The 24,803-nt window shown below is 51.3% G+C and overlaps 2 protein-coding genes across 7 annotated transcripts in view; one reads left to right on the top strand and one right to left on the bottom strand.

Moving 5' to 3' along the window:
• The window catches only part of BTBD10 (BTB domain containing 10), a 56,047-nt gene extending 32,536 nt beyond the window's left edge, over positions 1–23,511 (bottom strand). Inside the window, exons 1-2 of one of the 3 annotated variants that reach the window (XM_056527938.1) lie at positions 23,315–23,510; positions 2,836–2,982 (exon numbers count right to left, since the gene is read on the bottom strand). In XM_056527938.1, coding sequence (XP_056383913.1) covers positions 2,836–2,936 — 101 coding nt within the window. In that variant the 5' untranslated portion in view covers positions 2,937–2,982; positions 23,315–23,510. Of the gene's footprint in view, positions 1–2,835; positions 2,983–23,314 lie in introns of those variants that run through there. The other 2 variants (XM_056527939.1, XM_056527940.1) reach the window with 2 other exon arrangements.
• Positions 23,512–23,662: 151 nt separating this feature from the next.
• Positions 23,663–24,803, top strand: part of DHCR7 (7-dehydrocholesterol reductase) — a 100,593-nt gene continuing 99,452 nt past the window's right edge. The window contains exon 1 of one of the 4 annotated variants that reach the window (XM_056527927.1): positions 23,663–23,809. The gene's annotated coding sequence lies outside the window, so the exon portion shown is untranslated. Of the gene's footprint in view, positions 23,810–24,571; positions 24,591–24,715 lie in introns of those variants that run through there. The other 3 variants (XM_056527933.1, XM_056527932.1, XM_056527929.1) reach the window with 3 other exon arrangements.

Genomic DNA, 24,803 nt, shown 5'->3' with positions numbered 1-24,803 from the left:
CTCCCCCTCCATAGACTTGTATTGAGCTCTCGTCTCCCCCCTCCATAGACTTGTTTTGAGCTCTCGTCTCCCCCTCCATAGACTTGTATTGAGCTCTCGTCTCCCCCTCCATAGACTTGTATTGAGCTTTCGTCTCCCCCTCCATAGACTTGTATTGAGCTCTCGTCTCCCCCTCCATAGACTTGTATTGAGCTCTCGTCTCCCCCTCCATACACTTGCATTGAGGGGACGGGGCATGCCGTTACACAGGGGGCGGAGTAGTGACGTCAAGGACTTCCGTTCCCGTGGTCAGGACCCAGAACCTCCAGTGCTTCCGGAGAAGAAACAGTGCCGCATGCTATGTTGTGGGGGTCCCCAGCGGCGGGACCCCCACGATCAGACATCTTATGCCCTATCCTTTGGATAGGGGATAAGATGTCTAGGGGTGGAGTACCCCTTTAAAGGCAGTGTTTCCCAACCAGGGTGCCTCCAGCTGTTGCAAAACTACAACTCCCAGCATGCCCGGACAGCCAAAGGCTTTGTACAGGAGCCTTATAGTTTCATACTAGGACCTTATTGGGCTTCCGGCCAGGCCTAGGACAAAGTCATACTGCAGAATCTAAAGTAGTCCTTTTCCAACCAGGGTGCCTCCAGCTGTTGCGAAACTAAAACTCCAAGCATACCCGCAAAGCCGAGGGTACACAGGTTGGGAAACACTGCTCTAATAGGATTTCTTTTTATAGAACACAGTAAAAAGATGCTGAACTACAATCTTATACGGCAGTGTTTTCCAACCAGGGTGCCTCCAGCTGTTGCAAAACTACAACTCCCAGCATGCCCGCACAGCCTTCGGCTGTGCGGGCATGCTGGGAGTTGTAGTTTTGCAACAGCTGGAGGCACCCTGGTTGGAAAACACTAATAAGGAATTGGGCTCTTTAGGAACCTCCATAATAAAGTCCCGCGTGGGGCGCCTTGTAAACCGCGTCTAATGGTGCGTTCACGTTTCACACTCCCCGGCTAATAACCCGGCAATCAGTAACAATTATATAGGAAATAATATACAAAACAAGTCACACCCAGAACATCAACGCGAGCCGCCGTCATAAAACAAAGCAGCAGGCGCTACATGCTGGGAACTGTAGTTTTGCAACTGCTGGAGGCACCCTGGTTTGGAAACACTGCCTTTAAAAAGGTGTTGTCCAGGATTGGAGAAACATGGCCGCTTCTTCCGAACACCGTGTCGGACCCTTCCAGGGGTTGTATATGGTACTGCAGCTCACTTCATTGGAGTTGGGCTACGATATCAAACTTTATTCATGTTTTTTCCAATGCTGGACAACAACTCTGCCCTAAAACCTGAAGGGGAAAAGAAAGGGTTAAAATGATGTAAAATAAAAAATAAGACAAACCACAAATAATACCATTGAAAAAGAGCAATGAAATAAAGCACAAAGGAGAGCAGACGCACCAATGACTGTGAATGACAGCGTTTCCCAACCAGGGGGACTGCAGCTGTTGCAAAACTACAACTACAACTCCCAGCATGCACTGTTTACCTTTGCGTTGGAGGCTCCGATATGGCTAATTTTTTCTTCATCTGGAGGAACTTAAAGGGGTACTCCAGTGGAAAAAAAAAATTATCAACGGGTGCCAAAAAGCTGAACAGATTTGTAAATTACTTCTATTTAAAAATCTTAATCCTTCCAGTACTTAGCTGCTGTTATGATCCACATAAAGTTGTTTATTTCTTTCTGGAATTCTTTTCAGTCTGACCACTTCTGTCCGTGTCAGGAACTGTCCAGAGTAGGAGCAAATCCCCATAGCAAACCTCTCCTACTCTGGACAGTTCCTGAGATGGACAGAGGTGTCAGCAGAGAGCAATTCAAAAAGAAAAGAACTTCCTCTGGAACATACAGCAGCTGATAACTACTGGAAAGATTAAGATTTTTAAATAGAACTAATTTACAAATCTGTTTAACTTTCTGGCACCAGTTGATTTAAAAAAAAAAAAAAAAAACGTTTTCCAGTGGAGTACCCCTTTAAAAGCTGCTGTATGATCCACAGAAAGTTGTATTTCTGGAATTCTTTCCAGTCTGACCACAGTGCTCTCTGCTGACACCTCTGTCCGTGTCAGAAACTGTCCAGAGTAGGAGCAAATCCCCATAGATAACTTCTTCTCTGGACAGTTTCTTATACGGACAGAGGTGGCAGCAGAGAGCACTGTGATCAGAATGGAAAGAACTTACAGCAGCTGATAAGTACTGGAAGGATTAATATATTTTTTTTTCTTTTTTTATAGAAGTAATTCACAAATCTGTAACTTTGCGGCACCAGTTGATTTAAATAAAAATAATTAAAAAAAATAAATAAAGAAAAAAGAAAAAAAAAATTCCACTGGTGTACCCCTTTAATAGGGTTCTCGGAGTGTCATAGGTGTCCTTTTTGTGACGGATCCATAGTTTTCGTTTTTTCTGCTTCTATATTAGTGTTTCCTACCCAGGGTGCCTCCAGCTGTGGCAAAACTACAAACCCCAGCATGCCCGGACAGCCGTTGGCTGTCCGGGCATGCTGGGATTTGTAGTTTTGCAACAGCTGGATGCCTATTGGTCGGGAAACACTGCATTAGATCCTGCAGTGTGACTTTGTCCTAGGCCTGGCCGGAAGCCCAATAAGGTCCTAGGGTGAAGCTATGGGGCTCCTGTACAAAGCCGTTGGCTGTCTAGGCATGCTGGGAGTTGTAGTTTCACAAGAGCTGTAAGCACCCTGGTTGGGAAACACTGGTGAATGACCATCACCATGTGTCTAGGAGGGAATGGAGTGGACTATGGACATGACTTGCGGCCGGTTGGTACCTACCTTGAGTGTTTGTACAGTTTACGAGGTCTATTACACAATTTCCGATCCCAGTTCTCTGGATCGCTGGAGTTGCTGTCATAAGGATGGGGACGTCCTGCCATGCCACTCCCAGCGTCCTCACACTACTCGTCCGCAAGCACACATGACCTATATAACACAGCAGCATTGATCATAATACAAGAAAGCCATGCAGAGGGAAAGCAAGCGCATGGTTAGTAATAAAAACACATTATATATATATATATATATATCAAGCCTATGGGGATCTGAGGACATGGATGGAGACTGCAGGAAGGAAATGGGGGGAGATGGTAACGGGGACAAAAGCAGCGAGACAACGATGAGCGATTGTTTATTGCGATGGTAGAAGCCGACACACGAGGGGTGAACCAAGAATTTACACGGATATTTCCTAATACAAAACTATTCTGGCCCCATCAGATGGTCGGACCCAATGATAAGGCTATGAGACTAAACACGAAAAATACATGTGCTAGTGTATGTGGGAATGGGGGAGTGCAAGCTGGGAGTTGTAGTTCTGCAACAGCTGGAGGCACACTGGTTTGGAAAACACTGATCTATGTGTACGATGGCCTCTGCACTCTCTGATGACTCTGGATGTCAGAGGAGAGAAGGGTCGGACAAGTGTCCTCCTGCAGAATACATGTGCTAGTGTATACAGGGATGGGGGAGTGCATGCTGGGGGGGGGGGGTGCATGCTGGGAGTTGTAGTTCTGCAACAGCTGGAGGCACACTGGTTTGGAAAACACTTATCTATGTGTACGATGGCCTCTGCACTCTCTGATGACTCTGGATGTCAGAGGAGAGAAGGGTCGGACAAGTGTCCCCCTGCAGAATACATGTGCTAGTGTATACAGGGGATGGGGGAGTGCATGCTGGGGGGGGGGGGGTGCATGCTGGGAGTTGTAGTTCTGCAACAGCTGGAGGCACACTGGTTTGGAAAACACTTATCTATGTGTACGATGGCCTCTGCACTCTCTGATGACTCTGGATGTCAGAGGAGAGAAGGGTCGGACAAGTGTCCCCCTGCAGAATACATGTGCTAGTGTATACAGGGGATGGGGGAGTGCATGCTGGGGAGGGGGGGAGTGCATGCTGGGAGTTGTAGTTCTGCAACAGCTGGAGGCACACTGGTTTGGAAAACACTGATCTATGTGTACGATGGCCTCTGCACTCTCTGATGACTCTGGATGTCAGAGGAGAGAAGGGTCGGACAAGTGTCCCCCTGCAGAATACATGTGCTAGTGTATACAGGGGATGGGGGAGTGCATGCTGGGGAGGGGGGGAGTGCATGCTGGGAGTTGTAGTTCTGCAACAGCTGGAGGCACACTGGTTTGGAAAACACTGATCTATGTGTACGATGGCCTCTGCACTCTCTGATGACTCTGGATGTCAGAGGAGAGAAGGGTCGGACAAGTGTCCCCCTGCAGAATACATGTGCTAGTATATACAGGGATGGGGGAGTGCATGCTGGGAGTTGTAGTTTTGCAACTACTAGAAAGCCACAAGTTGGGGTTTACTGATCTTAGAGATCAAAGGATAAGCCAATGCCCGTGTGGACATGCTGGTAGTTTTAGATTTGCAACAGCTGGAGGCACACTGGTTGGAAAACACTGCTTTAGATTCTGCAGTTTGACTTTGTCCTAAGCCTGGCTGGAATGCCTCTAATACAGTGTTTCCTAATAGTCTCCAGCTGCTGCAAAACTACAACTCCCAGAACGCACTCCACATACACAGGCACATGTATTCTGCAGGAGGACACTTGCCCGACCCTTCTCTCCTCTGACATCCTGAGTCCACATAGAGTCGAGAGGCCATTGTACACATAGATCAGTGTGCCTCCAGCAGTTGCAAAACTACAACTCCCAGCATGCACTCCCCATCCCCGCTTAGACTAGTACATGTTCCATTCTGTAGGGAGGCACTTGCCCGACCCTTCTCTCCTCTGACAAAGAGTCTAGAGGCCATTGTACACACAAATCAGTATTTTTCAACCAGCGTGTCTCCAACTGTTGCAAAACTACAATTCCAAACATGCACAGACATGCCAATGGCTGTCTGGGCATGCTGAGAGTTGTAGTGAGAGTCAAGAGGCCATTGTACAGATAGAGCAGCGTTTCCAAACCCTTCTGCCTCCAGCTGTTGCAAAACTACAACTCCCAGCATGCCGGACAGCCGATGGTTGGAAAACATTGCTCTAATAGGATTTCTCTTTATAGCCCACAGTAATAAGATACTGACCTACACTCTAATAAGGCAGTGTGTTCCAACCAGGGTGCCTCCAGCTGTTGAAAGACTACAACCCCCAGCATGCCTGGACAGACAAAGGCTTTGTACAGGAGCCTAATAGTTTCATACTAGGACCTTATTGGGCTTCCGGCCAGGCCAAGGACAAAAATCAAACTGCAGAATCTAAAGTAGTCTTTTCCAACCAGTGTGCCTCCAGCTGTTTCAAAACTACAACTCCTAGCATGCCCGGACAGCCGATGGCACACAGGTTGGGAAACACTGCTCTAATAGGATTTCTCTTTATAGCACACAGTAATAAGATACTGACCTACCATCTAATAAGGCAGTGTTTTCCAACCAGGGTGCCTCCAGCTGTTGCAAAACTACAACTCCCAGCATGTCTGCACAGCCTTTGGCACACAGGTTGGGAAACACTGCTTTAATAGGATTTCTCTTTATAGCCCACAGTAATAAGATACTGACCTACCATCTAATAAGGCAGTGTGTTCCAACCAGGGTGCCTCCAGCTGTTGAAAGACTACAACCCCCAGCATGCCTGGACAGCCAACGGCTTTGTACAGGACCCTTATAGCTTCATACCAGAACTATATTGGGCTTCCGGCCAGGCCAAGGACAAAGCTATACTGCAGAATCTAAAGTAGTCTTTTCCAACCAGTGTGCCTCCAGCTGTTTCAAAACTACAACTCCCAGCATGCCCGGACAGCCGATGGCACACAGGTTGGGAAACACTGCTCTAATAGGATTTCTCTTTATAGCACACAGTAATAAGATACTGACCTACCATCTAATAAGGCAGTGTTTTCCAACCAGGGTGCCTCCAGCTGTTGCAAAACTACAACTCCCAGCATGCCCGCACAGCCGAAGGCTGTGCGGGCATGCTGGGAGTTGTAGTTTTGCAACAGCTGGAGGCACCCTGGTTGGAAAACACTAATAAGGAATTGGGCTCTTTAGGAACCTCCATAATAAAGTCCCGCGTGGGGCGCCTTGTAAACCGCGTCTAATGGTGCGTTCACGTTTCACACTCCCCGGCTAATAACCCGGCAATCAGTAACAATTATATAGGAAATAATATACAAAACAAGTCACACCCAGAACATCAACGCGAGCCGCCGTCATAAAACAAAGCAGCAGGCGCTACATGCTGGGAATTGTAGTTTTGCAACTGCTGGAGGCACCCTGGTTGGGAAACACTGCCTTTAAAAAGGTGTTGTAGAGAGTATCGTTACACTGTGATAAGATGGTTACAATTTACTACTTAGTATTGGGGCCATTTATAGACGTTCCCATCTGCAGATGTTCCGTGCAAACTCCCCCCCCCCCCCCCCCATCTCAGTGTTTCCAAAGCAGTGTGCCTCCAGCTGTTGCAGAACTACAACCCCCAGCATGCCCTGCGGAACGTTTCAAAGTGCACAATGCTTTAAATTCTTAACCGTGGTTCAAGATCTCTGTTTGCAAGCAGGGAATAGAAACTACATCTCCCAGCATGCCGTGCTTTATATCCTAACTGAAATGAACAATTCCTGCAGAATAACAGAAGGGTTAAATGCAATGTGAACAGAGCCACTACTAGAACTAAGTAATACCGCCAGATCTGGCAGCGTGTGTGTCTAGTTGGCTGTCCGGGCATGCTGGGATTTGTAGTTTTGCAACAGCTGGAGGCACTCTGGAGTCTACTGAAATAGGGCTATGTTTTCAGAGTGCCTCCAGCTGTTGCAAAACTACAACTCCCAGCATGCCCGGACAGCAGCTGGAGGCACTCTGGTTGAAAACATAGCTCTATGCCAGTAGACTCCAGAGTGCCTCCAGCTGTTGCAAACCTACAATTTCCAGCTGTCCAGGCATGCTGGGAGTTGTAGTTTTGCAGGGTCCACAGTCTGGAGTCCACTGGCATAGGGCTATGTTTTCAACCAAACTGTTGACCTTGCAAAACTACAACTCCCAGCATGCCCGGACAGCTGGGAATTGTAGGCTTGCAAAAGCTGGAGGCACTCTGGTTATGAAACCTAGCCCTATACCAGTAGACTCCAGAGTGGCTCCAGCTGTTGGCTGTCCGGGCATGCTGGGAATTGTAGTTTTGAAATATTTAGAGGCCCCCTGGTTGGAAAACACTGATCTACTCCAGTGGTCTCAAAACTGTGGACCTCCAGATGATGCAAAACTACAACTCCCAGCATGCCCGGATAGCTGTTAGCTGTCCGGGTATGCTAGTAGTTGTAGTTTTGCAACAGCTGGAGGCACCCTGGTTGGACAAACACTGCCCTATACCAGTGGTCACAAAACCGTAAACATTGAGCTGTTGCAAAACAACAACTCCCAGCATGTATGGCCAAGCCAACAACTGTCAAGGCATGCTGGGAGTTGTGGTTTTTGCAGCATCTGGAGGAACCCTGGTTGGGAAACACTCCCCTATTGCAGTGGTCGCCAAACTGTGGACCTCCAGATGTCACAAAACTACAACTCCCAGCATGCTCGGACAGCCAATGGCTGTTTAACAACAGCTGGAGGTCAAGTTTGGAGATCACTGCCCTATAGTGTTGATCCAGAAAAAGGAGACAAATCTCTGTATCAACCCTTATCTAGCCTTAGTACAAACTGTTGGAAAACTACAACTCCCAGCATGCCCTGTTCTCTTTTTATTCCTTAGAGACCTTTTTTAAATTAGTGATCTGATTGGTTGCTATGGGCAATGTTTCCTCTATTTCTGCCGCTATTGCGCTAAAGTGATTTTGGACAGAAGTGGAAGTCCCATTGACTTCTATGGGATTCCGCAGCTAAATTCCACCCAAAAAGTGAACATGTTTGTTCTCTGGGCAGATGAATTCCTAGCGAAATCCCTGCCGCAAACGGAGTTCCACCGTGTGAATGTGGAGGAGCCCTAATACTTGGCAAAACCGGAAGCGTCCGAGCCAGATGACAGATCACAAGCTGAAGAAGTCATCGCTCCGGACTCCACCTAAAACGCCACTATTTAGGTCAAACCGCTTTATCAGCTTTAGCACTTTGGTGGATGTGCTGGTCTGACCCCTGTCTGAGACAGATCCTCACCAGATTAAGAACCCAAATCCCCCCCGAGCTCACCTGTTCTATATAAGGCGGCCCAGAAAATAATCCTGATGTGCCCCAAAAGAGAACCTTAAAGGGGTACTCCAGGAAAAAAATAATTTTATATCAACTGGCTCCGGAAAGTTAAACAGATTTGTAAATTATTTCTATAACAAAAATGTTTAATCCTTCCAGTAGTTATCAGCTGCTGAAGTTGAGTTGGTCTTTTCTGTCTGACCATAGTGCTCTCTGCCGACACCTCTGTCTGTCTGAGGAACTGTCCAGAGTAGGAGTAAATCCCCATAGCAAACCTCTAATGCTTAAAACAGTTCCTGAGACAAGCAGAGGTGTCAGCAGAGAGCCCTGTTGTCAGACAGAAGAGAACGCAACTTCAGCAGCTGATAACTACTGGAAAAATTAAGAATTTTTTTTTAATAGAAGTAATTTACAAATCTGTGTAAGGGTCTATTCACACGAACAGTAATCTGGGCAGATTTGATGCGCAGGATTTGTAGCTGATCAGTCATTTAGTTTACAGTGAAATCTGCAGCAGAAAATCCTTCGCATCAAATCTGCTCAGAATCCTGTACGTGTGAATAGACCCTAAAGGAAAACTGTCAGCTCCCCCCCCACCCCACCCCCGCACTAACCTGCGGTACTGGCTGGTAGTGCAGGCGACGCTGATCAGTTTGATGCCAACCGTGCCCGGATACGTCCGGCCAAAATCTTAGATTTTCTGTATATGCTAATTAGGTGCTAACTGGCACAGGCGGGGTTACTGGCACTTTGATGTCAGCGCCGCCCATCTCATCAATATTCCTCCCCTCCCTTCGCTTCTCCCTCTTCTCCCCACTCTGTAATGAAGAGGGAGGGGAGGAATATTGATGAGATGGGCAGCGCTGACATCAGAGTGCCAGTAACCCCGCCTGTGCCAGTTAGCACCTAATTAGCATATACAGAAAATCTAAGATTTTGGCTGGACGTATCCGGGCACGGTTGGCATCAAACTGATCAGCGTCGCCTGCACTACCAGCCAGTACCGCAGGTTAGTGCGGGGGGGGGGGAAGCTGACAGTTTTCCTTTACATTTCTGGAGTCAGTTGAGAAATAGATATATATATATAGTTTTTTTTCCTGGAGCCCCCCTTTAAAGCAGTTGTGTCTCCACCAGGCATTATACTGAAAAAAACAAAACACAAATAGACGTCTCCATCTGCCGGACATCAGGAGTCTGAGTGATGCCGCCCACACGGCAGAGGAGAGGTGACCTCCCGCCTGAAGCGCAGAAGGAATCAGTGAGGTGTATATAGGGGGGGGGGGGGCTGACCTATAGGCGCCGTGTAATGCACAAGATTCCCCTGTAGCATCACTAGCCATGGATACAGGATACCATGCAATCTCACAGGAAGGGGTTAACCAAGCTGGGCTGTTGCAAAAAGACAATCACAGGCTCTTAAGGTGTTGGAGAACTACAACTCCCAGCATGCCCCAACACCCAAAAGCTCTCCTGCTGTAGCAAAACTACAATTCCCAGCATGCCCTACCAGCTGCAGGAACTCTAGCTGTTGCAAAATGACAAGTTCCATGATGACACGTCAGTCTTGGACTGTTAAAGCATGATGGGAGTTGTAGTTCTGTAACAGCTGGAGACAATGGTATAAGGCCTCATGCGATGGCTGTATTTTGGTACGAGGCCTATACTGCACCTCACTACATGTCTGATTATTTTCTATAGGATTCCATTGTGACCCGTCTCCCCACAGTGCAGAACTATCCTCCTCCGGAGCCGGAGCACGTTCCACCAAACAGCGTCCTACAGTCTATAGTGGAAGCTCCGCAGTTCCCTTATATCCCAGGTAAACATTTATAGGGAGGACAACCCCCCCCAATATGCCATATAGAGGTCATAGAGGACGCGCTCTGCCTGGGGTCCCCTCTGGTTCTGTCCTCATATTACAAGAAACACTATTAGTCCAGAACAATAGGTCCTGACCAACAGAATGAATATACATCCCGCTGACACAAAGATTGCTAAGCCCCAACCAGTGTGCCTCCAGCTGTTGCAAAACTACAACTCCCAGCATGCCCGGACAGCCAAAGGATTTGTACAGGAGTCCATTGCTTCACCTTAGGACTTCATGGGCTTTCAGAATCTAAAGCAGCGATTCCCAACCAGAGTGCCTCCAGCTGTTGCAAAACTACAACTCCCAGCATGCACTCCCCATCCCTGTATTCACTAGTACATGTATTCTGCAGGGGGACACTTTCCCGACCCTTCTCTCATCTGACATCCAGAGTCATCAGGGAGTCGAGAGGCCATCGTACACATAGATCAGCGTTTCCAAACCAGAGTGCCTCCAGCTGTTGCAAAACTACAATTCCCAGCATACACTCCCCATCCCTTATACGCTAGTACATGTATTCTGCAGGGGGACACTTGCCCGACCCTTCTCTCCTCTGACATCCAGAGTCGAGAGGACATCGTACACATAGATCAGCATTTCCCAACCAGTGTGCCTCCAGCTGTTGCAAAACTACAACTCCCAGCATGCCTGGACAGCCTTCATGTATGTCTAGGGCAGTGTTTCCAAACCAGTGTGCCTCCAGTAGTTGCAAAACTACAACTCCCAGCATGCCAGGACAGCCAAAGGAACTGTACAGAAGCCCATTACTTCACCTTAGGACTTCATGGGCTTCCGGAATCAAAAGCAGAATCAAAAGCAGTGTTTCCCAACCCAGTGTGCCTCCAGCTGTTGCAAAACTACAACTCCCAGCATGCCTGGACAGCCTTCATGTATGTCTAGGGCAGTGCTTCCTAACCAGTGTGCTTCCAGCTGTTGCAAAACTAAAATTCCCAGCATGCCCAAACAGCCAAAGGAATTGTACAGAAGCCCATTGCTTCACCTTATGACTTCATGGGCTTCTGGAATCTTAAGAAGTGCTTCCTAACCAGTGTGCCTCCAGCTGTTGCAAGACTACAACTCCCAGCATGCCCGGAGAGCCAAAGGAACTGTACAGAAGCCCATTGCTTCACCTTAGAACTTCATGGGCTTCCGGAATCAAAAGCAGTGATTCTCAACCAGTGTGCCTCCAGCTGTTGCAAAACTAAAATTCCCAGCATGCCCAAACAGCCAAAGGAATTGTACAGAAGCCCATTACTTCACCTTATGACTTCATGGGCTTCCGGAATCTACAGAAGTGCTTCCCAACCAGTGTGCCTCCAGCTGTTGCAAAACTACAACTCCCAGCATGCCCGGACAGCCGTTGGCTGTCCGGGCATGCCGGGAGTTGTAGTTCTGCAACAGCTGGAGGCATCCTGGTCGGGACACACTGGTCTGTGTGAATCAAAGCAAAATTGTGACCTTGTAACCAATGCAAAAAATGTTGGGCGAGGCCGCAGGATCAGAGGCTGAACGTTTCTCATTACGTCACATTGTTCGAATGACTACAATAGTTTAAAAGTCAGAACAACATGGGAAAGAATGCTAGAACGCCTAAGGTGATCATACATTATGTATAGGACATATATATATATATATATATATATATATATACACACATATACATACACACACACACACACACGTTACATATAGGCTCATCCAGCCATCGGCTATCCTGTCAGACTCCCTCAAACATACACGGTGTCAGCACGAAAGGTAGAGGAGCCAACAAACACCTTCAACGCCACTAATGTCCTATGGAAAGGACTGGGAGAGAAAGAAGATCAGACTAGTGGGCTCTAAACTGTCACAAAACTACAACTCCCAGCATGCACTGAATGACTCCCAGCATGCAACTGACTTCAAAAAGGGGTACTCCACTGGAAAACATTTATTTATTTATTTATTTTTTTTAATCAACTGGTGCCAGAAAGTTAAAGGGGAACTCCGCTCCTAGACATCTTATCCCCTATTCAAAAGGATAGGGGATAAGATGTCAGATTGCCGGGGTCCCGCTGCTGGGGACCCCGGGGATCGCTGCTGCAGCACCGCGCTATCATTACTGCACAGAGCGAGATCGCTCTGCACGTAATGACGGGCAATACAGGGGCCGGAGCATCGTTACGTCATGGCTCCGCCCCTCGTGATGTCCTGGCCCGCCCCAGTCAATACAAGTCTATGGGAGGGGGCGCGGCGGTCATCACGCCCCCTGCCATAGACTTGCATTAAGGGGACGGGCCGTGATGTCATGAGGGGCGGAGCCGTGATGTCATGAGGGGCGGAGCCATGACGTCACGCTGCTCCGTCCGCTGTATCGCCCGTCATTACGCACAGAGTGAACTCGCTCTGTACAGTAATGATAGCGGGGTGCCGCAGCAGCGATCCCAGGGGTCCCCAGCAGCGGGACCGCGGCGATCTAACATCTTATCCCCTATCCTTTGGATAGGGGATAAGATGCCAGGGGCGGAATACCCCTTTAAACAGATTTGTAAATTACTTCTATTTAACAATCTTAATCCTTCCAGTACTACTTAGCTGCTGTATGCTCCACAGGAACTTATTTTCTTTTTGAATTTCTTTCTAGTCTAACCACAGTGCTCTCTGCTGACACCTCTGTCCATTTTAGGAACTGTCCAGAGCAGGATAGATTTTCTATGGGGATTTGCTCCTGCTCTGGACAGTTCTTAGAATGGACAGAGGTGTCAGCAGAGAGCACTGTGGTCAGACAGAAAGGAAATTCAAAAAGAAAAGAACTCCATGTGGATCATACAACAGCTAAGTAGTACTGGAAGGATTAAGATTTTTTTTTTAAATCTTGAGCCTTTTTGGACACCTCTCAATGCCCGACACTTTTTATTCCCCGTGACTGTCCGCTATTGGGAGATTCTACTGTAGTATGATATAGGTTCAGTGAACCTGCCCGGACTTTATCAGTGTTTCCCGTCATATCGGTGACTAAAAAAGGACTGGCTAATAGGTGAATTAAAGGGGTTTCTTAAGTGAACTGGTGCCAGAAAGTTAAACAGATTTGTAAATTACTTCTATTAAAAAAATCTTAATCCTTCCAGTACTTAGCAGCTGTATACTACAGAGGAAATTCTATTCTTTTTTAATTTCTTTTATGTCTTGTCCACAGTGCTCTCTGCTGACACCTCTGTCCGTGTCAGGAACTGTCCAGAGCAGCACATGTTTGTAACTTTCTGGCACCAGTTGATTTAAAAAAAAAAAATGTTTTCCACCATAGTACCCCTTTAAAGGACAACTGCAGCGGAATTACACTTATCCCCTATCCACAGGATAGGGGATAAGTGTTTGATCGCGGGGGGGTCCGACTGCTGGGACCCCCCTCGATCTCCCTAACAGGGTGCCGGCATTAGCGCCCATGGTGACGTAGCGTCGACCTAGAGGTTGACAGTGACGCCCCGTCTCCTCCCCGTCCCCATGCAGTTCTATTGGGGGAGGCGGGGAGGCACGAATGCTGCCTCCCCCATAGAGATGTATGGAGGAGGCGTGCCGGCAGCAACGTCATGCTGCGGCTGGCACGCCCCCTACACAGGAGAGCTGCGGCCCCGTACAGGAGATCACAGGGGGCCCCAGCGTTCGGACCCCCCGCGATCAGACACTTATCCCCTATCTTGAGGATAGGGGATAAGTGTTTGTACCGCTGCAGATGTCCTTTAATACTATTACAACTGTTCCAAATACAGAAGCCAGAACCTCGTGGCGTCATAGCCCCGCCCTCTCATGATGTCACACCCCGCCCCCTCAATGCAAGTCTATGGGAGGGGACGTGATGGCTGTCACACCCCCCTCCCATAGACTTGCATTGAGGGGTGGGGCGTGATGTCATGAGGGGGTGGGGCTATGACATCACAAGCTCCCGGCGCCGTCTCCAGCATTCGGAACAGTTTGTTCCAAACGCTGAGCAGCGGAGTACCCTTTTAACAATGAGTGCATGCATTACAATAATGATCTGCAACCTGTAGCTTTTGAGCTGCCTGGGAGATAAACTATCTCCATTATAATGCAGTGTTTCCCAACCAGGGTGTCTCCAGCTGTTGCAGAACTACAACTTCCAGCATGAGCAGACAGTCATTGGCATGTCTGGGCATGCTTGGAGTTTTAGTTTTGCAACAGCTGGAGACACGCTGGATGTAAAACAATGATCTGTGTGCACAATGGCCTCTAGACTCTGTTTACTCCATTTGTCAGAGGAGAGAAGGGTCGGGCAAGTGCCCACCTACATAATAGAACATGTACTAGTCTAAGCAGGGATGGGGAGGGCATGCTGGGAGTTGTAGTTTTGCAACTGGTTGGAAAACACAGATATAACGTTTATGAACCAGCATCAATGCTGCCACGCTGCAACCACAGCCCAGACTTCATATAAAAAACCTTAAAGGGGTACTCCGATGGAAAAAAAAAAATTCAAAATGTTTTCAAATCAACTGGTGCCAGAAAGTTAAACAGATTTGTAAATTGCTTCTATTTAAAAATCTTAATCCTTCCAGTACTTACTAGCTGCTGTATGCTCCACAAGAAGTTGTACAGTTCTTTTCTGTCTGACCACAGTGCTCTCTGCCGACACCTCTGTCCATGTCAGGAACTGTCTAGAGCAGGAGAGGTTTGCTATGGGGATTTGCTCCTTCTCGGGACAGTTCTTGACATGGACAGAGGTGCCAGCAGAGAGCACTGTGGTCAGACAGAAAAGAACTGTACAATTTCCTGTGGAGAATACAGCAGCTGATAAGTACTGGAAGGATTAAGATTTTAAAATAAAAGAAATTTACAAATCTGTTTAACTTTCTGGCACCAGTTCATTTGAAAAAAAATTTAAATAATAATAATAACAATTGTTTTGCACCGGAGTACCCCTTTTGTCTTTACAAGGCTACGTGTAAAGACAAAAACAAAGCCGCACCATAAAGCGAAGATCAAACGCGTCCCGAAACAATCCTCCTTATAACGTCCTCAAGCTCGCACTTCCCGCTCTCCATTGTGCGGATGATTTCTCATTTCCTTATAAAGCCAAAATAAAGTGTTACAGACACAATAGAAAAGCCGCACAATACTACGCAGCCCGACTGTCCCGAAAAAAGAGGTAAGAAAATAAAACAAAAATAAAAAACAGGAAGCCTGATCCTGGGCCAAGGTCATGGGGCAGAAGGATCCCCCCCCCCCCAAAGGGAAACGGGGTCACACAACTGCTCAGATACAACGTGACACCACATACAAAGTACGGTATAGACCTTCATAGTTTATGTCCTGCCCGTCAGTGCCATCTAAGGCGGCATTCACACCACGTGTTTGCAATACGGGTCCAGTATCAGGTTTTGCAATACGGGTCCAGTATCGAGTTTCTGTACAAAAAATGTATGTCGCCAAACCGGAGCGAAACGTATGCAACCGTATATGCCTCCTCACGTTATTAAACCGTAAACAGATGTCCGTTTGCATAGGTTTTAATAAGTTTTCCTTGAAAAAAAAACGGATACGGTTTTATGTTTGTCAACATTTTAAATAAAGTTATTTTTTATTGAATTTCCAAAAAAAATAAAAAATAAAAATATAAAAAGATAAACAGTATTGTGCAAACCAGATGTAACCGTACGCACATACGGTTCAATACGGTTACCATAGAACTCCATTTTTAAAATAACCGTATACAGGTTGGATACGGATTTTCAACCGGACTTCAAACCGTAGTAGACTGCAGCTGTGTGTGCGGAAAAAAAAACAACCGTAAATGAAGCAAAACGTACGCAGCCGGATGCTACGGTTCTCATACGGTTGTCAATGTAATGTCTACGCATACGGTTCAATACGTTTTTTTTGCTGAAACAGGATACGGCAACCGAGATGTAAATGAAGCTTAAACTGTACAAATTATAATCCGTATACGGTTTGGAAAATGGTGTCCAGTTGCATCCATTTTTTTAAGAAAAAAAAAACACATACGTTTTTAACTTTTCAATCCATAATGAATAAAGTTTCACTTATTTGATTGAAATTCCAAGGAAAAAAAAAAAAACAGTGCAAAGTCAAAAACCGTATGGAACCGTACACACATACGGTTCTGTACGGTTCCCATTGACTCCCATGTTAAAAAAACGGTTTACGGTTTAATACGGTTTTCCACCCAGACCAAAAAACGTGGTAGACTACGGTTTTGGGTACAGAGGGGAAAAAAATGGACAAAACTGTATGAGACGCAAAACGGACTAAAGCCGGTGATGCGTTTGACGTACGGTTTACAATGTTAAGTCAATGCGTACGGTTTTTCTATATGGTTTTAAACATGAAACCGTATACGGGAACTGTATAGCAAAAACGTGGGGTGCGTTCCCACTTGGCGTATATGCAGCGTATTTCACGCTGCGCCAAATTTACGGCAGCAGCGGGGAAATAGGCTGCATGTTCCTTGCTCACTATACACACAGGGCTTTCCAGCGGCGGAATTTTGGAGGCGGAGCCGCGCGTCAGTCACGTTGGCACAAGGCCCCGCCTCCAAAACTCACTACACACGTAGAGCTGCTGCCGGAAAGACCTGTGTATATAGTGAGCAAGGAATACGCAACGTATTTCACGCTGCTGCCGTAAATTTTGCGCAAGTGGGAACGCACCCTTAGGCGGCATTCACACCACGTCTTTGCAGTACAGTTCCTGTATATATTTTCAATGTGAAAACCGTACGGAACCGTATTGAAAACCGTACGCCAAAAGATGCATCAGGTTGTGTCCGTTTTGCATCCTGTACGGTTTTGTCAGTTTTTTTTCCCCGTACCCAAAACCGCAGCGTACCACGGTTTTTGGTCCCGGGTTTTTTTTTTTTTTTTTACATGGGAGTCAATAAGAACCATACATATGTACGGTTTTTGACTTTGTACGTTTTTTTTCTTCTTGGAATTTCAATCAAACAAGTGAAACTTTATTCAAAATGGAATGAAAAGTTAAAAACGTATATTTTTTTTTTCTTAAAAAAAACGGATGCAACCGGACATCATTTTTCAAACCGTATACGGATTATAATTTGTGCACACGTCTTGATACAGTTTAATCCGGTTTTGAGGAATCAGTTTTTTTTTTAAAACCTGATACGGGAAACTGTACTGCAAAAATGTGGCGTGAACCAGTCCTAACTACTACATGGCTGTGGCCCTCGGGATGTTGCAAAACTACAACTCCCAGCATGCCCGGACAGCCGTTGGCTGTCCGGGCATGCTGGGAGTTGTAGTTTTGCAACATCTGGAGGGCCACAGTTTAGGAAAAGCAACAAACAAGAGACGTGTGCTTAACAAGTTTTCTATATACTGAACATAAAGCTTCAGGGAAGGGGGGAGAGCTGCGCCACTCAATGGAGGTACAAACAGGGATTACCGATCTCCAAAATCTACTCCAACTAAAGGGGTACTCCGGTGGAATTTTTTTAAATATATATATTTTTATAAATAAATGAACTGGTGGCAGAAAGTTCAGCAGACTTGTAAATTACTTCTATTTAAAAATCTTAATCCTTCCAGTACTTAGCTGATTTATGCTCCACAGGAAGTTTTGAATTTCCAATCTGTCTGACCACAGTGCTCTCTGCTGACACCTCTGTCCATTTTAGGAACTGTCCAGAGTAGGAGCAAATCCCCAGAGAAAACCTCTCCTGCTCTGGACAGTTGCTGACAAGCACAGAGGTGTCAGCAGAGAGCACTGTGGTCAGACTGAAAGGAAATTCAAAAAGAAAAGAACTTCCTGTGGAGCATACAGCAGCTGATAAGTACTGGAAGGATTAAGATTTTTAAAAGAAGTAATTTACAAATCTGTTTAACTTTCTGGCATCAGTCCATTTATAAAAAACAAAACAAAAAAAAAAAATTAATATTTTCCACCGGAGTACCCCTTTAAGCCTATGGAAGCTGCAGCACCATACATAGCATATCCCCCTCCATCCTGTACCCCCTCATCCTCCATCCTGTCCCCCTCCCCTCCCCTCATCCTCCATCCTGTCCCCCTCCCCTCCCCTCATCCTCCATCCTGTCCCCCTCCCCTCATCCTCCATCCTGTCCCCCTCCCCTCATCCTCCATCCTGTCCCCCTCCCCTCCCCTCATCCTCCATCCTGTCCCCCCCCTCCCCCTCCATCCTGTCCCCCCCATCCATCCTGTCCCCCCCCCTCCCCCTCCATCCTGTCCCCCCCATCCATCCTGTCCCCCCCCCTCCCCCTCCATCCTGTCCCCCCATCCATCCTGTCCCCCCCCCTCCCCCTCCATCCTGTCCCCCCCCTCCCCCTCCATCCTGTCCCCCCCCTCCCCTCATCCTCCATCCTGTCCCCCCCCTCCCCTCATCCTCCATCCTGTCCCCCCCCCCTCCCCTCATCCTCCATCCTGTCCCCCCCCCTCCCCTCATCCTCCATCCTGTCCCCCCCCCTCCCCTCATCCTCCATCCTGTCCCCCCCCCTCCCCTCATCCTCCATCCTGCCCCCCCCCTCCCCTCATCCTCCATCCTGCCCCCCCCCTCCCCTCATCCTCCATCCTGTCCCCCCCCCCTCCCCTCATCCTCCATCCTGTCCCCCCCCCTCCCCTCATCCTCCATCCTGTCCCCCCCCTCCCCTCATCCTCCATCCTGTCCCCCCCCCCTCCTCCATCCTGTCCCCCCCCTCCTCCTCCTCCATCCTGTCCCCCCCCTCCTCCTCCTCCATCCTGTCCCCCCCTCCTCCTCCTCCATCCTGTGCCCCCCTCCTCCTCCTCCATCCTGTCCCCCCCTCTCCTCCTCCATCCTGTCCCCCCCCCTCCCCTCATCCTCCATCCTGTCCCCCCCCCTCCCCTCATCCTCCATCCTGTCCCCCCTCCTCCTCCATCCTGTCCCCCCTCCTCCTCCATCCTGCCCCCCCCCCTCCTCCTCCATCCTGTCCCCCCCTCCTCCTCCATCCTGTCCCCCCCTCCTCCTCCATCCTGTCCCCCCCCCCTCCTCCTCCATCCTGTCCCCCCCCTCCTCCTCCATCCTGTCCCCCCCCCTCCTCCTCCATCCTGTCCCCCCCCCCTCCTCCTCCATCCTGCCCCCCCCTCCTCCTCCATCCTGCCCCCCCCCTCCTCCATCCTGCCCCCCCCCTCCTCCTCCATCTCCTCCATCCTGTCCCCCCCTCCTCCTCCATCCTGTCCCCCCTCCTCCTCCTCCATCCTGTCCCCCCCTCCTCCTCCATCCTGCCCCCCCCTCCTCCTCCATCCTGCCCCCCCCCTCCTCCATCCTGCCCCCCCCCTCCTCCTCCATCTCCTCCATCCTGTCCCCCCCTCCTCCTCCTCCTCCATCCTGTCCCCCCTCCTCCTCCTCCATCCTGTCCCCCCCCTCCTCCTCCTCCTCCATCCTGTCCCCCCCTCCTCCATCCTGTCCCCCCCTCCTCCTCCTCCTCCATCCTGTCCCCCCTCCTCCTCCTCCTCCATCCTGTCCCCCCCCTCCTCCATCCTGTCCCCCCCTCCTCCTCCTCCATCCTGTCCCCCCCTCCTCCTCCATCCTGTCCCCCCCTCCTCCTCCATCCTGTCCCCCCCCTCCTCCTCCTCCTCCTCCTCCTCCTCCATCCTGTCCCCCCCTCCTCCTCCTCCTCCATCCTGTCCCCCCCCTCCTCCTCCATCCTGTCCCCCCCTCCTCCTCCATCCTGTCCCCCCCCTCCTCCTCCATCCTGTCCCCCCCCCTCCTCCTCCTCCATCCTGTCCCCCCCCCTCCTCCTCCTCCATCCTGTCCCCCCCCCTCCTCCTCCTCCATCCTGTCCCCCCCCCTCTCCTCCTCCATCCTGTCCCCCCCCCCTCCTCCTCCTCCATCCTGTCCCCCCCCCTCCTCCTCCTCCATCCTGTCCCCCCCCCTCCTCCTCCTCCATCCTGTCCCCCCCCCTCCTCCTCCTCCATCCTGTCCCCCCCCCTCCTCCTCCTCCATCCTGTCCCCCCCCCCCCTCCTCCTCCTCCATCCTGTCCCCCCCCCTCCTCCTCCTCCATCCTGTCCCCCCCCCTCCTCCTCCTCCATCCTGTCCCCCCCCCTCCTCCTCCTCCATCCTGTCCCCCCCTCCTCCTCCTCCATCCTGTCCCCCCTCCTCCTCCTCCATCCTGTCCCCCCCTCCTCCTCCTCCTCCTCCATCCTGTCCCCCCCTCCTCCTCCTCCTCCTCCATCCTGTCCCCCCCTCCTCCTCCTCCTCCATCCTGTCCCCCCCCTCCTCCTCCTCCTCCATCCTGTCCCCCCCTCCTCCTCCATCCTGTCCCCCCCTCCTCCTCCTCCTCCATCCTGTCCCCCCCTCCTCCATCCTGTCCCCCCCTCCTCCATCTCCTCCATCCTGTCCCCCCCTCCTCCATCTCCTCCATCCTGTCCCCCCTCCATCTCCTCCATCCTGTCCCCCCCTCCATCTCCTCCATCCTGTCCCCCCCTCCATCTCCTCCATCCTGTCCCCCCCCTCCATCTCCTCCATCCTGTCCCCCCCCCTCCATCTCCTCCATCCTGTCCCCCCCCCTCCATCTCCTCCATCCTGTCCCCCCCCTCCATCTCCTCCATCCTGTCCCCCCCTCCATCCTGTCCCCCCCCTCCATCTCCTCCATCCTGCCCCCCCCTCCTCCTCCATCCTGTCCCCCCCCCCTCCTCCTCCATCCTGTCCCCCCCCTCCTCCTCCATCCTGTCCCCCCCTCCTCCTCCATCCTGTCCCCCCCCTCCTACTCCATCCTGTCCCCCCTCCCTCCATCCTGTCCCCCCCCTCCTCCATCCTGTCCCCCCCTCCTCCTCCAGCCTGTCCCCCCCCCTCCTCCTCCAGCCTGTCCCCCCCCCTCCTCCTCCATCCTGTCCCCCCCCTCCTCCTCCATCCTGTCCCCCCCCCTCCTACTCCATCCTGTCCCCCCCCCCTCCTCCTCCATCCTTTCCCCCCCCTCCTCCATCCTGCCCCCCCCCCTCCTCCTCCATCCTTTCCCCCCCCTCCTCCATCCTGCCCCCCCCCCTCCTCCATCCTGCCCCCCCCCCTCCTCCATCCTGCCCCCCCCTCCTCCATCCTGCCCCCCCCTCCTCCATCCTGCCTCCCCCTCCTCCATCCTGCCCCCCCCCCTCCTCCATCCTGCCCCCCCCTCCTCCATCCTGCCCCCCCCCTCCTCCATCCTGTCCCCCCCCCTCCTCCTCCATCCTGTCCCCCCCCTCCTCCTCCATCCTGTCCCCCCCCTCCTCCTCCATCCTGTCCCCCCCCCTCCTCCTCCATCCTGTCCCCCCCCCTCCTCCTCCATCCTGTCCCCCCCCCCTCCTCCTCCATCCTGTCCCCCCCCCCCCCTCCTCCTCCATCCTGTCCCCCCCCCCTCCTCCTCCATCCTGTCCCCCCCCCTCCTCCTCCATCCTGTCCCCCCCCCTCCTCCTCCATCCTGTCCCCCCCCCCTCCTCCTCCATCCTGTCCCCCCCCCCCCTCCTCCTCCATCCTGTCCCCCCCCCCCCCTCCTCCTCCATCCTGTCCCCCCCCCTCCTCCTCCATCCTGTCCCCCCCCCCTCCTCCTCCATCCTGTCCCCCCCCCTCCTCCTCCATCCTGTCCCCCCCCCTCCTCCTCCATCCTGCCCCCCCTCCTCCATCCTGTCCCCCCCCTCCTCCTCCATCCTGTCCCCCTCCCCCTCCTCCATCCTGTCCCCCCTCCCCTCATCCTCCATCCTGTCCCCCCCTTCATCCTCCATCCTGTCCCCCCCCCTCATCCTCCATCCTGTCCCCCCCCCTTCATCCTCCATCCTGTCCCCCCCCCTTCATCCTCCATCCTGTCCCCCCCCCTCCTCCCCCCTCCTCCTCCATCCTGTCCCCCCCCTCCTCCTCCATCCTGTCCCCCCCCTCCTCCTCCATCCTGTCCCCCCTCCTCCTCCTCCATCCTGTCCCCCCCCTCCTCCTCCATCCTGTCCCCCTCCCCTCATCCTCCATCCTGTCCCCCTCCCCTCATCCTCCATCCTGTCCCCCTCCCCTCATCCTCCATCCTGTCCCCCTCCCCTCATCCTCCATCCTGTCCCCCCCTTCATCCTCCATCCTGTCCCCCCCTTCATCCTCCATCCTGTCCCCCCCCCTTCATCCTCCATCCTGTCCCCCTCCTTCATCCTCCATCCTGTCCCCCTCCTTCATCCTCCATCCTGTCCCCCTCCTTCATCCTCCATCCTGTCCCCCCCTTCATCCTCCATCCTGCCCCCCCCTTCATCCTCCATCCTGCCCCCCCCCCTTCATCCTCCATCCTGCCCCCCCCCTTCATCCTCCATCCTGCCCCCCCCCTTCATCCTCCATCCTGTCCCCCCCCTTCATCCTCCATCCTGTCCCCCCCCTTCATCCTCCATCCTGTCCCCCCCCCTCCATCCTGTCCCCCCCCTCCTCCTCCATCCTGTCCCCCCCCTTCATCCTCCATCCTGTCCCCCCCCTCCTCCTCCTCCTCCATCCTGTCCCCCCCCTCCTCCTCCTCCTCCATCCTGTCCCCCCCCCTCCTCCTCCTCCTCCATCCTGTCCCCCCCTCCTCCTCCTCCTCCATCCTGTCCCCCCCTCCTCCTCCTCCATCCTGTCCCCCCCTCCTCCTCCTCCATCCTGTCCCCCCCTCCTCCTCCTCCATCCTGTCCCCCCCCCTCCTCCTCCTCCATCCTGTCCCCCCCTCCTCCATCCTGTCCCCCCCTCCTCCTCCTCCATCCTGTCCCCCCCTCCTCCTCCTCCATCCTGTCCCCCCCTCCTCCTCCTCCATCCTGTCCCCCCCTCCTCCTCCTCCATCCTGTCCCCCCCCTCCTCCTCCTCCATCCTGTCCCCCCCTCCTCCTCCTCCATCCTGTCCCCCCCTCCTCCTCCTCCATCCTGTCCCCCCCTCCTCCTCCTCCATCCTGTCCCCCCCTCCTCCATCCTGTCCCCCCTTCCTCCTCCTCCTCCTCCATCCTGTCCCCCCCCTCCTCCTCCATCCTGTCCCCCCCCCCTCATCCATCCTGTCCCCCCCCCTCATCCATCCTGTCCCCCCCCCCTCATCCATCCTGTCCCCCCCCCCTCATCCTCCATCCTGTCCCCCCCCCCTCCTCCTCCTCCTCCCATCCTGTCCCCCCCCCCCTCCTCCTCCTCCTCCATCCTGTCCCCCCCCCCCTCCTCCTCATCCTCCATCCTGTCCCCCCTCCCCATCATCCTCCATCCTGTCCCCCTTCATCCTCACACAGCTCCACCCAGGCCATCAATAACAAGCCCGCGCCGTCTCCTCACTACAGTGCCGCATCCCTCCCTCCTGGGCCCCGCACTCTCACCTTCCGTCCTCCCTATGGCTCCATCAGGGCCGCTCCCTCCGGACTCCGTGTAACGAAAACCGGGAGGCTTCCTCCGTGCGTCACCGCAAACACTGTCCGCCAAATCTCGCGAGAACCAGCTAATGGCCCTGCGGGGAGGAAAACCTCGCGAGAGCTGCGGAGCGTCGTTTAAAGCTAATGGCAAAATCTCACGCAGAGGCGAACTCTCGCGTGATTCCAGTCTGTGACGTCACGGTTGTTAGTGACAGTTTGAGGGGCGGGGAATAGAGATAGTGATCACGTGACAACCCCAGGGGTAGTGTATCTCCTTGTGCAGAGGAGCAGTTCCCCGTAGCAACCAATCAGATTCCAGCTTTTACCTTTTTTAAATATGAAAGCAGGGATCTGATTGGTTGCTATGGGCAACTGCTCCTCTGCACAGGGTTTGATCATTCTCCCCAATGTACATCTGTTTATACTAGTGCTGCGCCCAGCCAATGTATCTAAGCCCATCAGGTATGATTTCTTATGATACTATGATATCTAAGCGATACTGTCTGCCCAGCCAATGTATCTAAGCCCATCAGGTATGATTTCTTATGATACTATGATATCTAAGCGATACTGTCTGCCCAGCCAATGTATCTAAGCCCATCAGGTATGATTTCTTATGATACTATGATATCTAAGCGATACTGTCTGCTCAGCCAATGTATCTAAGCCCATCAGGTATGATTTCTTATGATACTATGATATCTAAGCGATACTGTCTGCTCAGCCAATGTATCTAAGCCCATCAGGTATGATTTCTTATGATACTATGATATCTAAGCGATACTGTCTGCTCAGCCAGTGTATCTAAGCCCATCAGGTATGATTTCTTATGATACTATGATATCTAAGCGATACTGTCTGCTCAGCCAATGTATCTAAGCCCATCAGGTATGATTTCTTATGATACTATGATATCTAAACGATACTGTCTGCCCAGCCAATGTATCTAAGCCCATCAGGTATGATTTCTTATGATACTATGATATCTAAGCGATACTGTCTGCTCAGCCAATGTATCTAAGCCCATCAGGTATGATTTCTTATGATACTATGATATCTATGCGATACTGTCTGCTCAGCCAATGTATCTAAGCCTATCAGGTATGATTTCTTATGATACTATGATATCTAAGCGATACTGTCTGCCCAGCCAGTGTATCTAAGCCCATCAGGTATGATTTCTTATGATATTATGATATCTAAGCGATACTGTCTGCCCAGCCAATGTATCTAAGCCCATCAGGTATGATTTCTTATGATACTATGATATCTAAGCGATACTGTCTGCTCAGCCAATGTATCTAAGCCCATCAGGTATGATTTCTTATGATATTATGATATCTAAGCGATACTGTCTTCCCAGCCAATGTATCTAAGCCCATCAGGTATGATTTCTTATGATACTATGATATCTAAGCGATACTGTCTGCTCAGCCAATGTATCTAAGCCCATCAG

Source organism: Hyla sarda, chromosome 6 (genome assembly GCF_029499605.1).
Source record: "Hyla sarda isolate aHylSar1 chromosome 6, aHylSar1.hap1, whole genome shotgun sequence".
Lineage (NCBI taxonomy): Eukaryota > Metazoa > Chordata > Amphibia > Anura > Hylidae > Hyla > Hyla sarda.
This window is presented reverse-complemented; position numbering and strand designations above follow the sequence as displayed.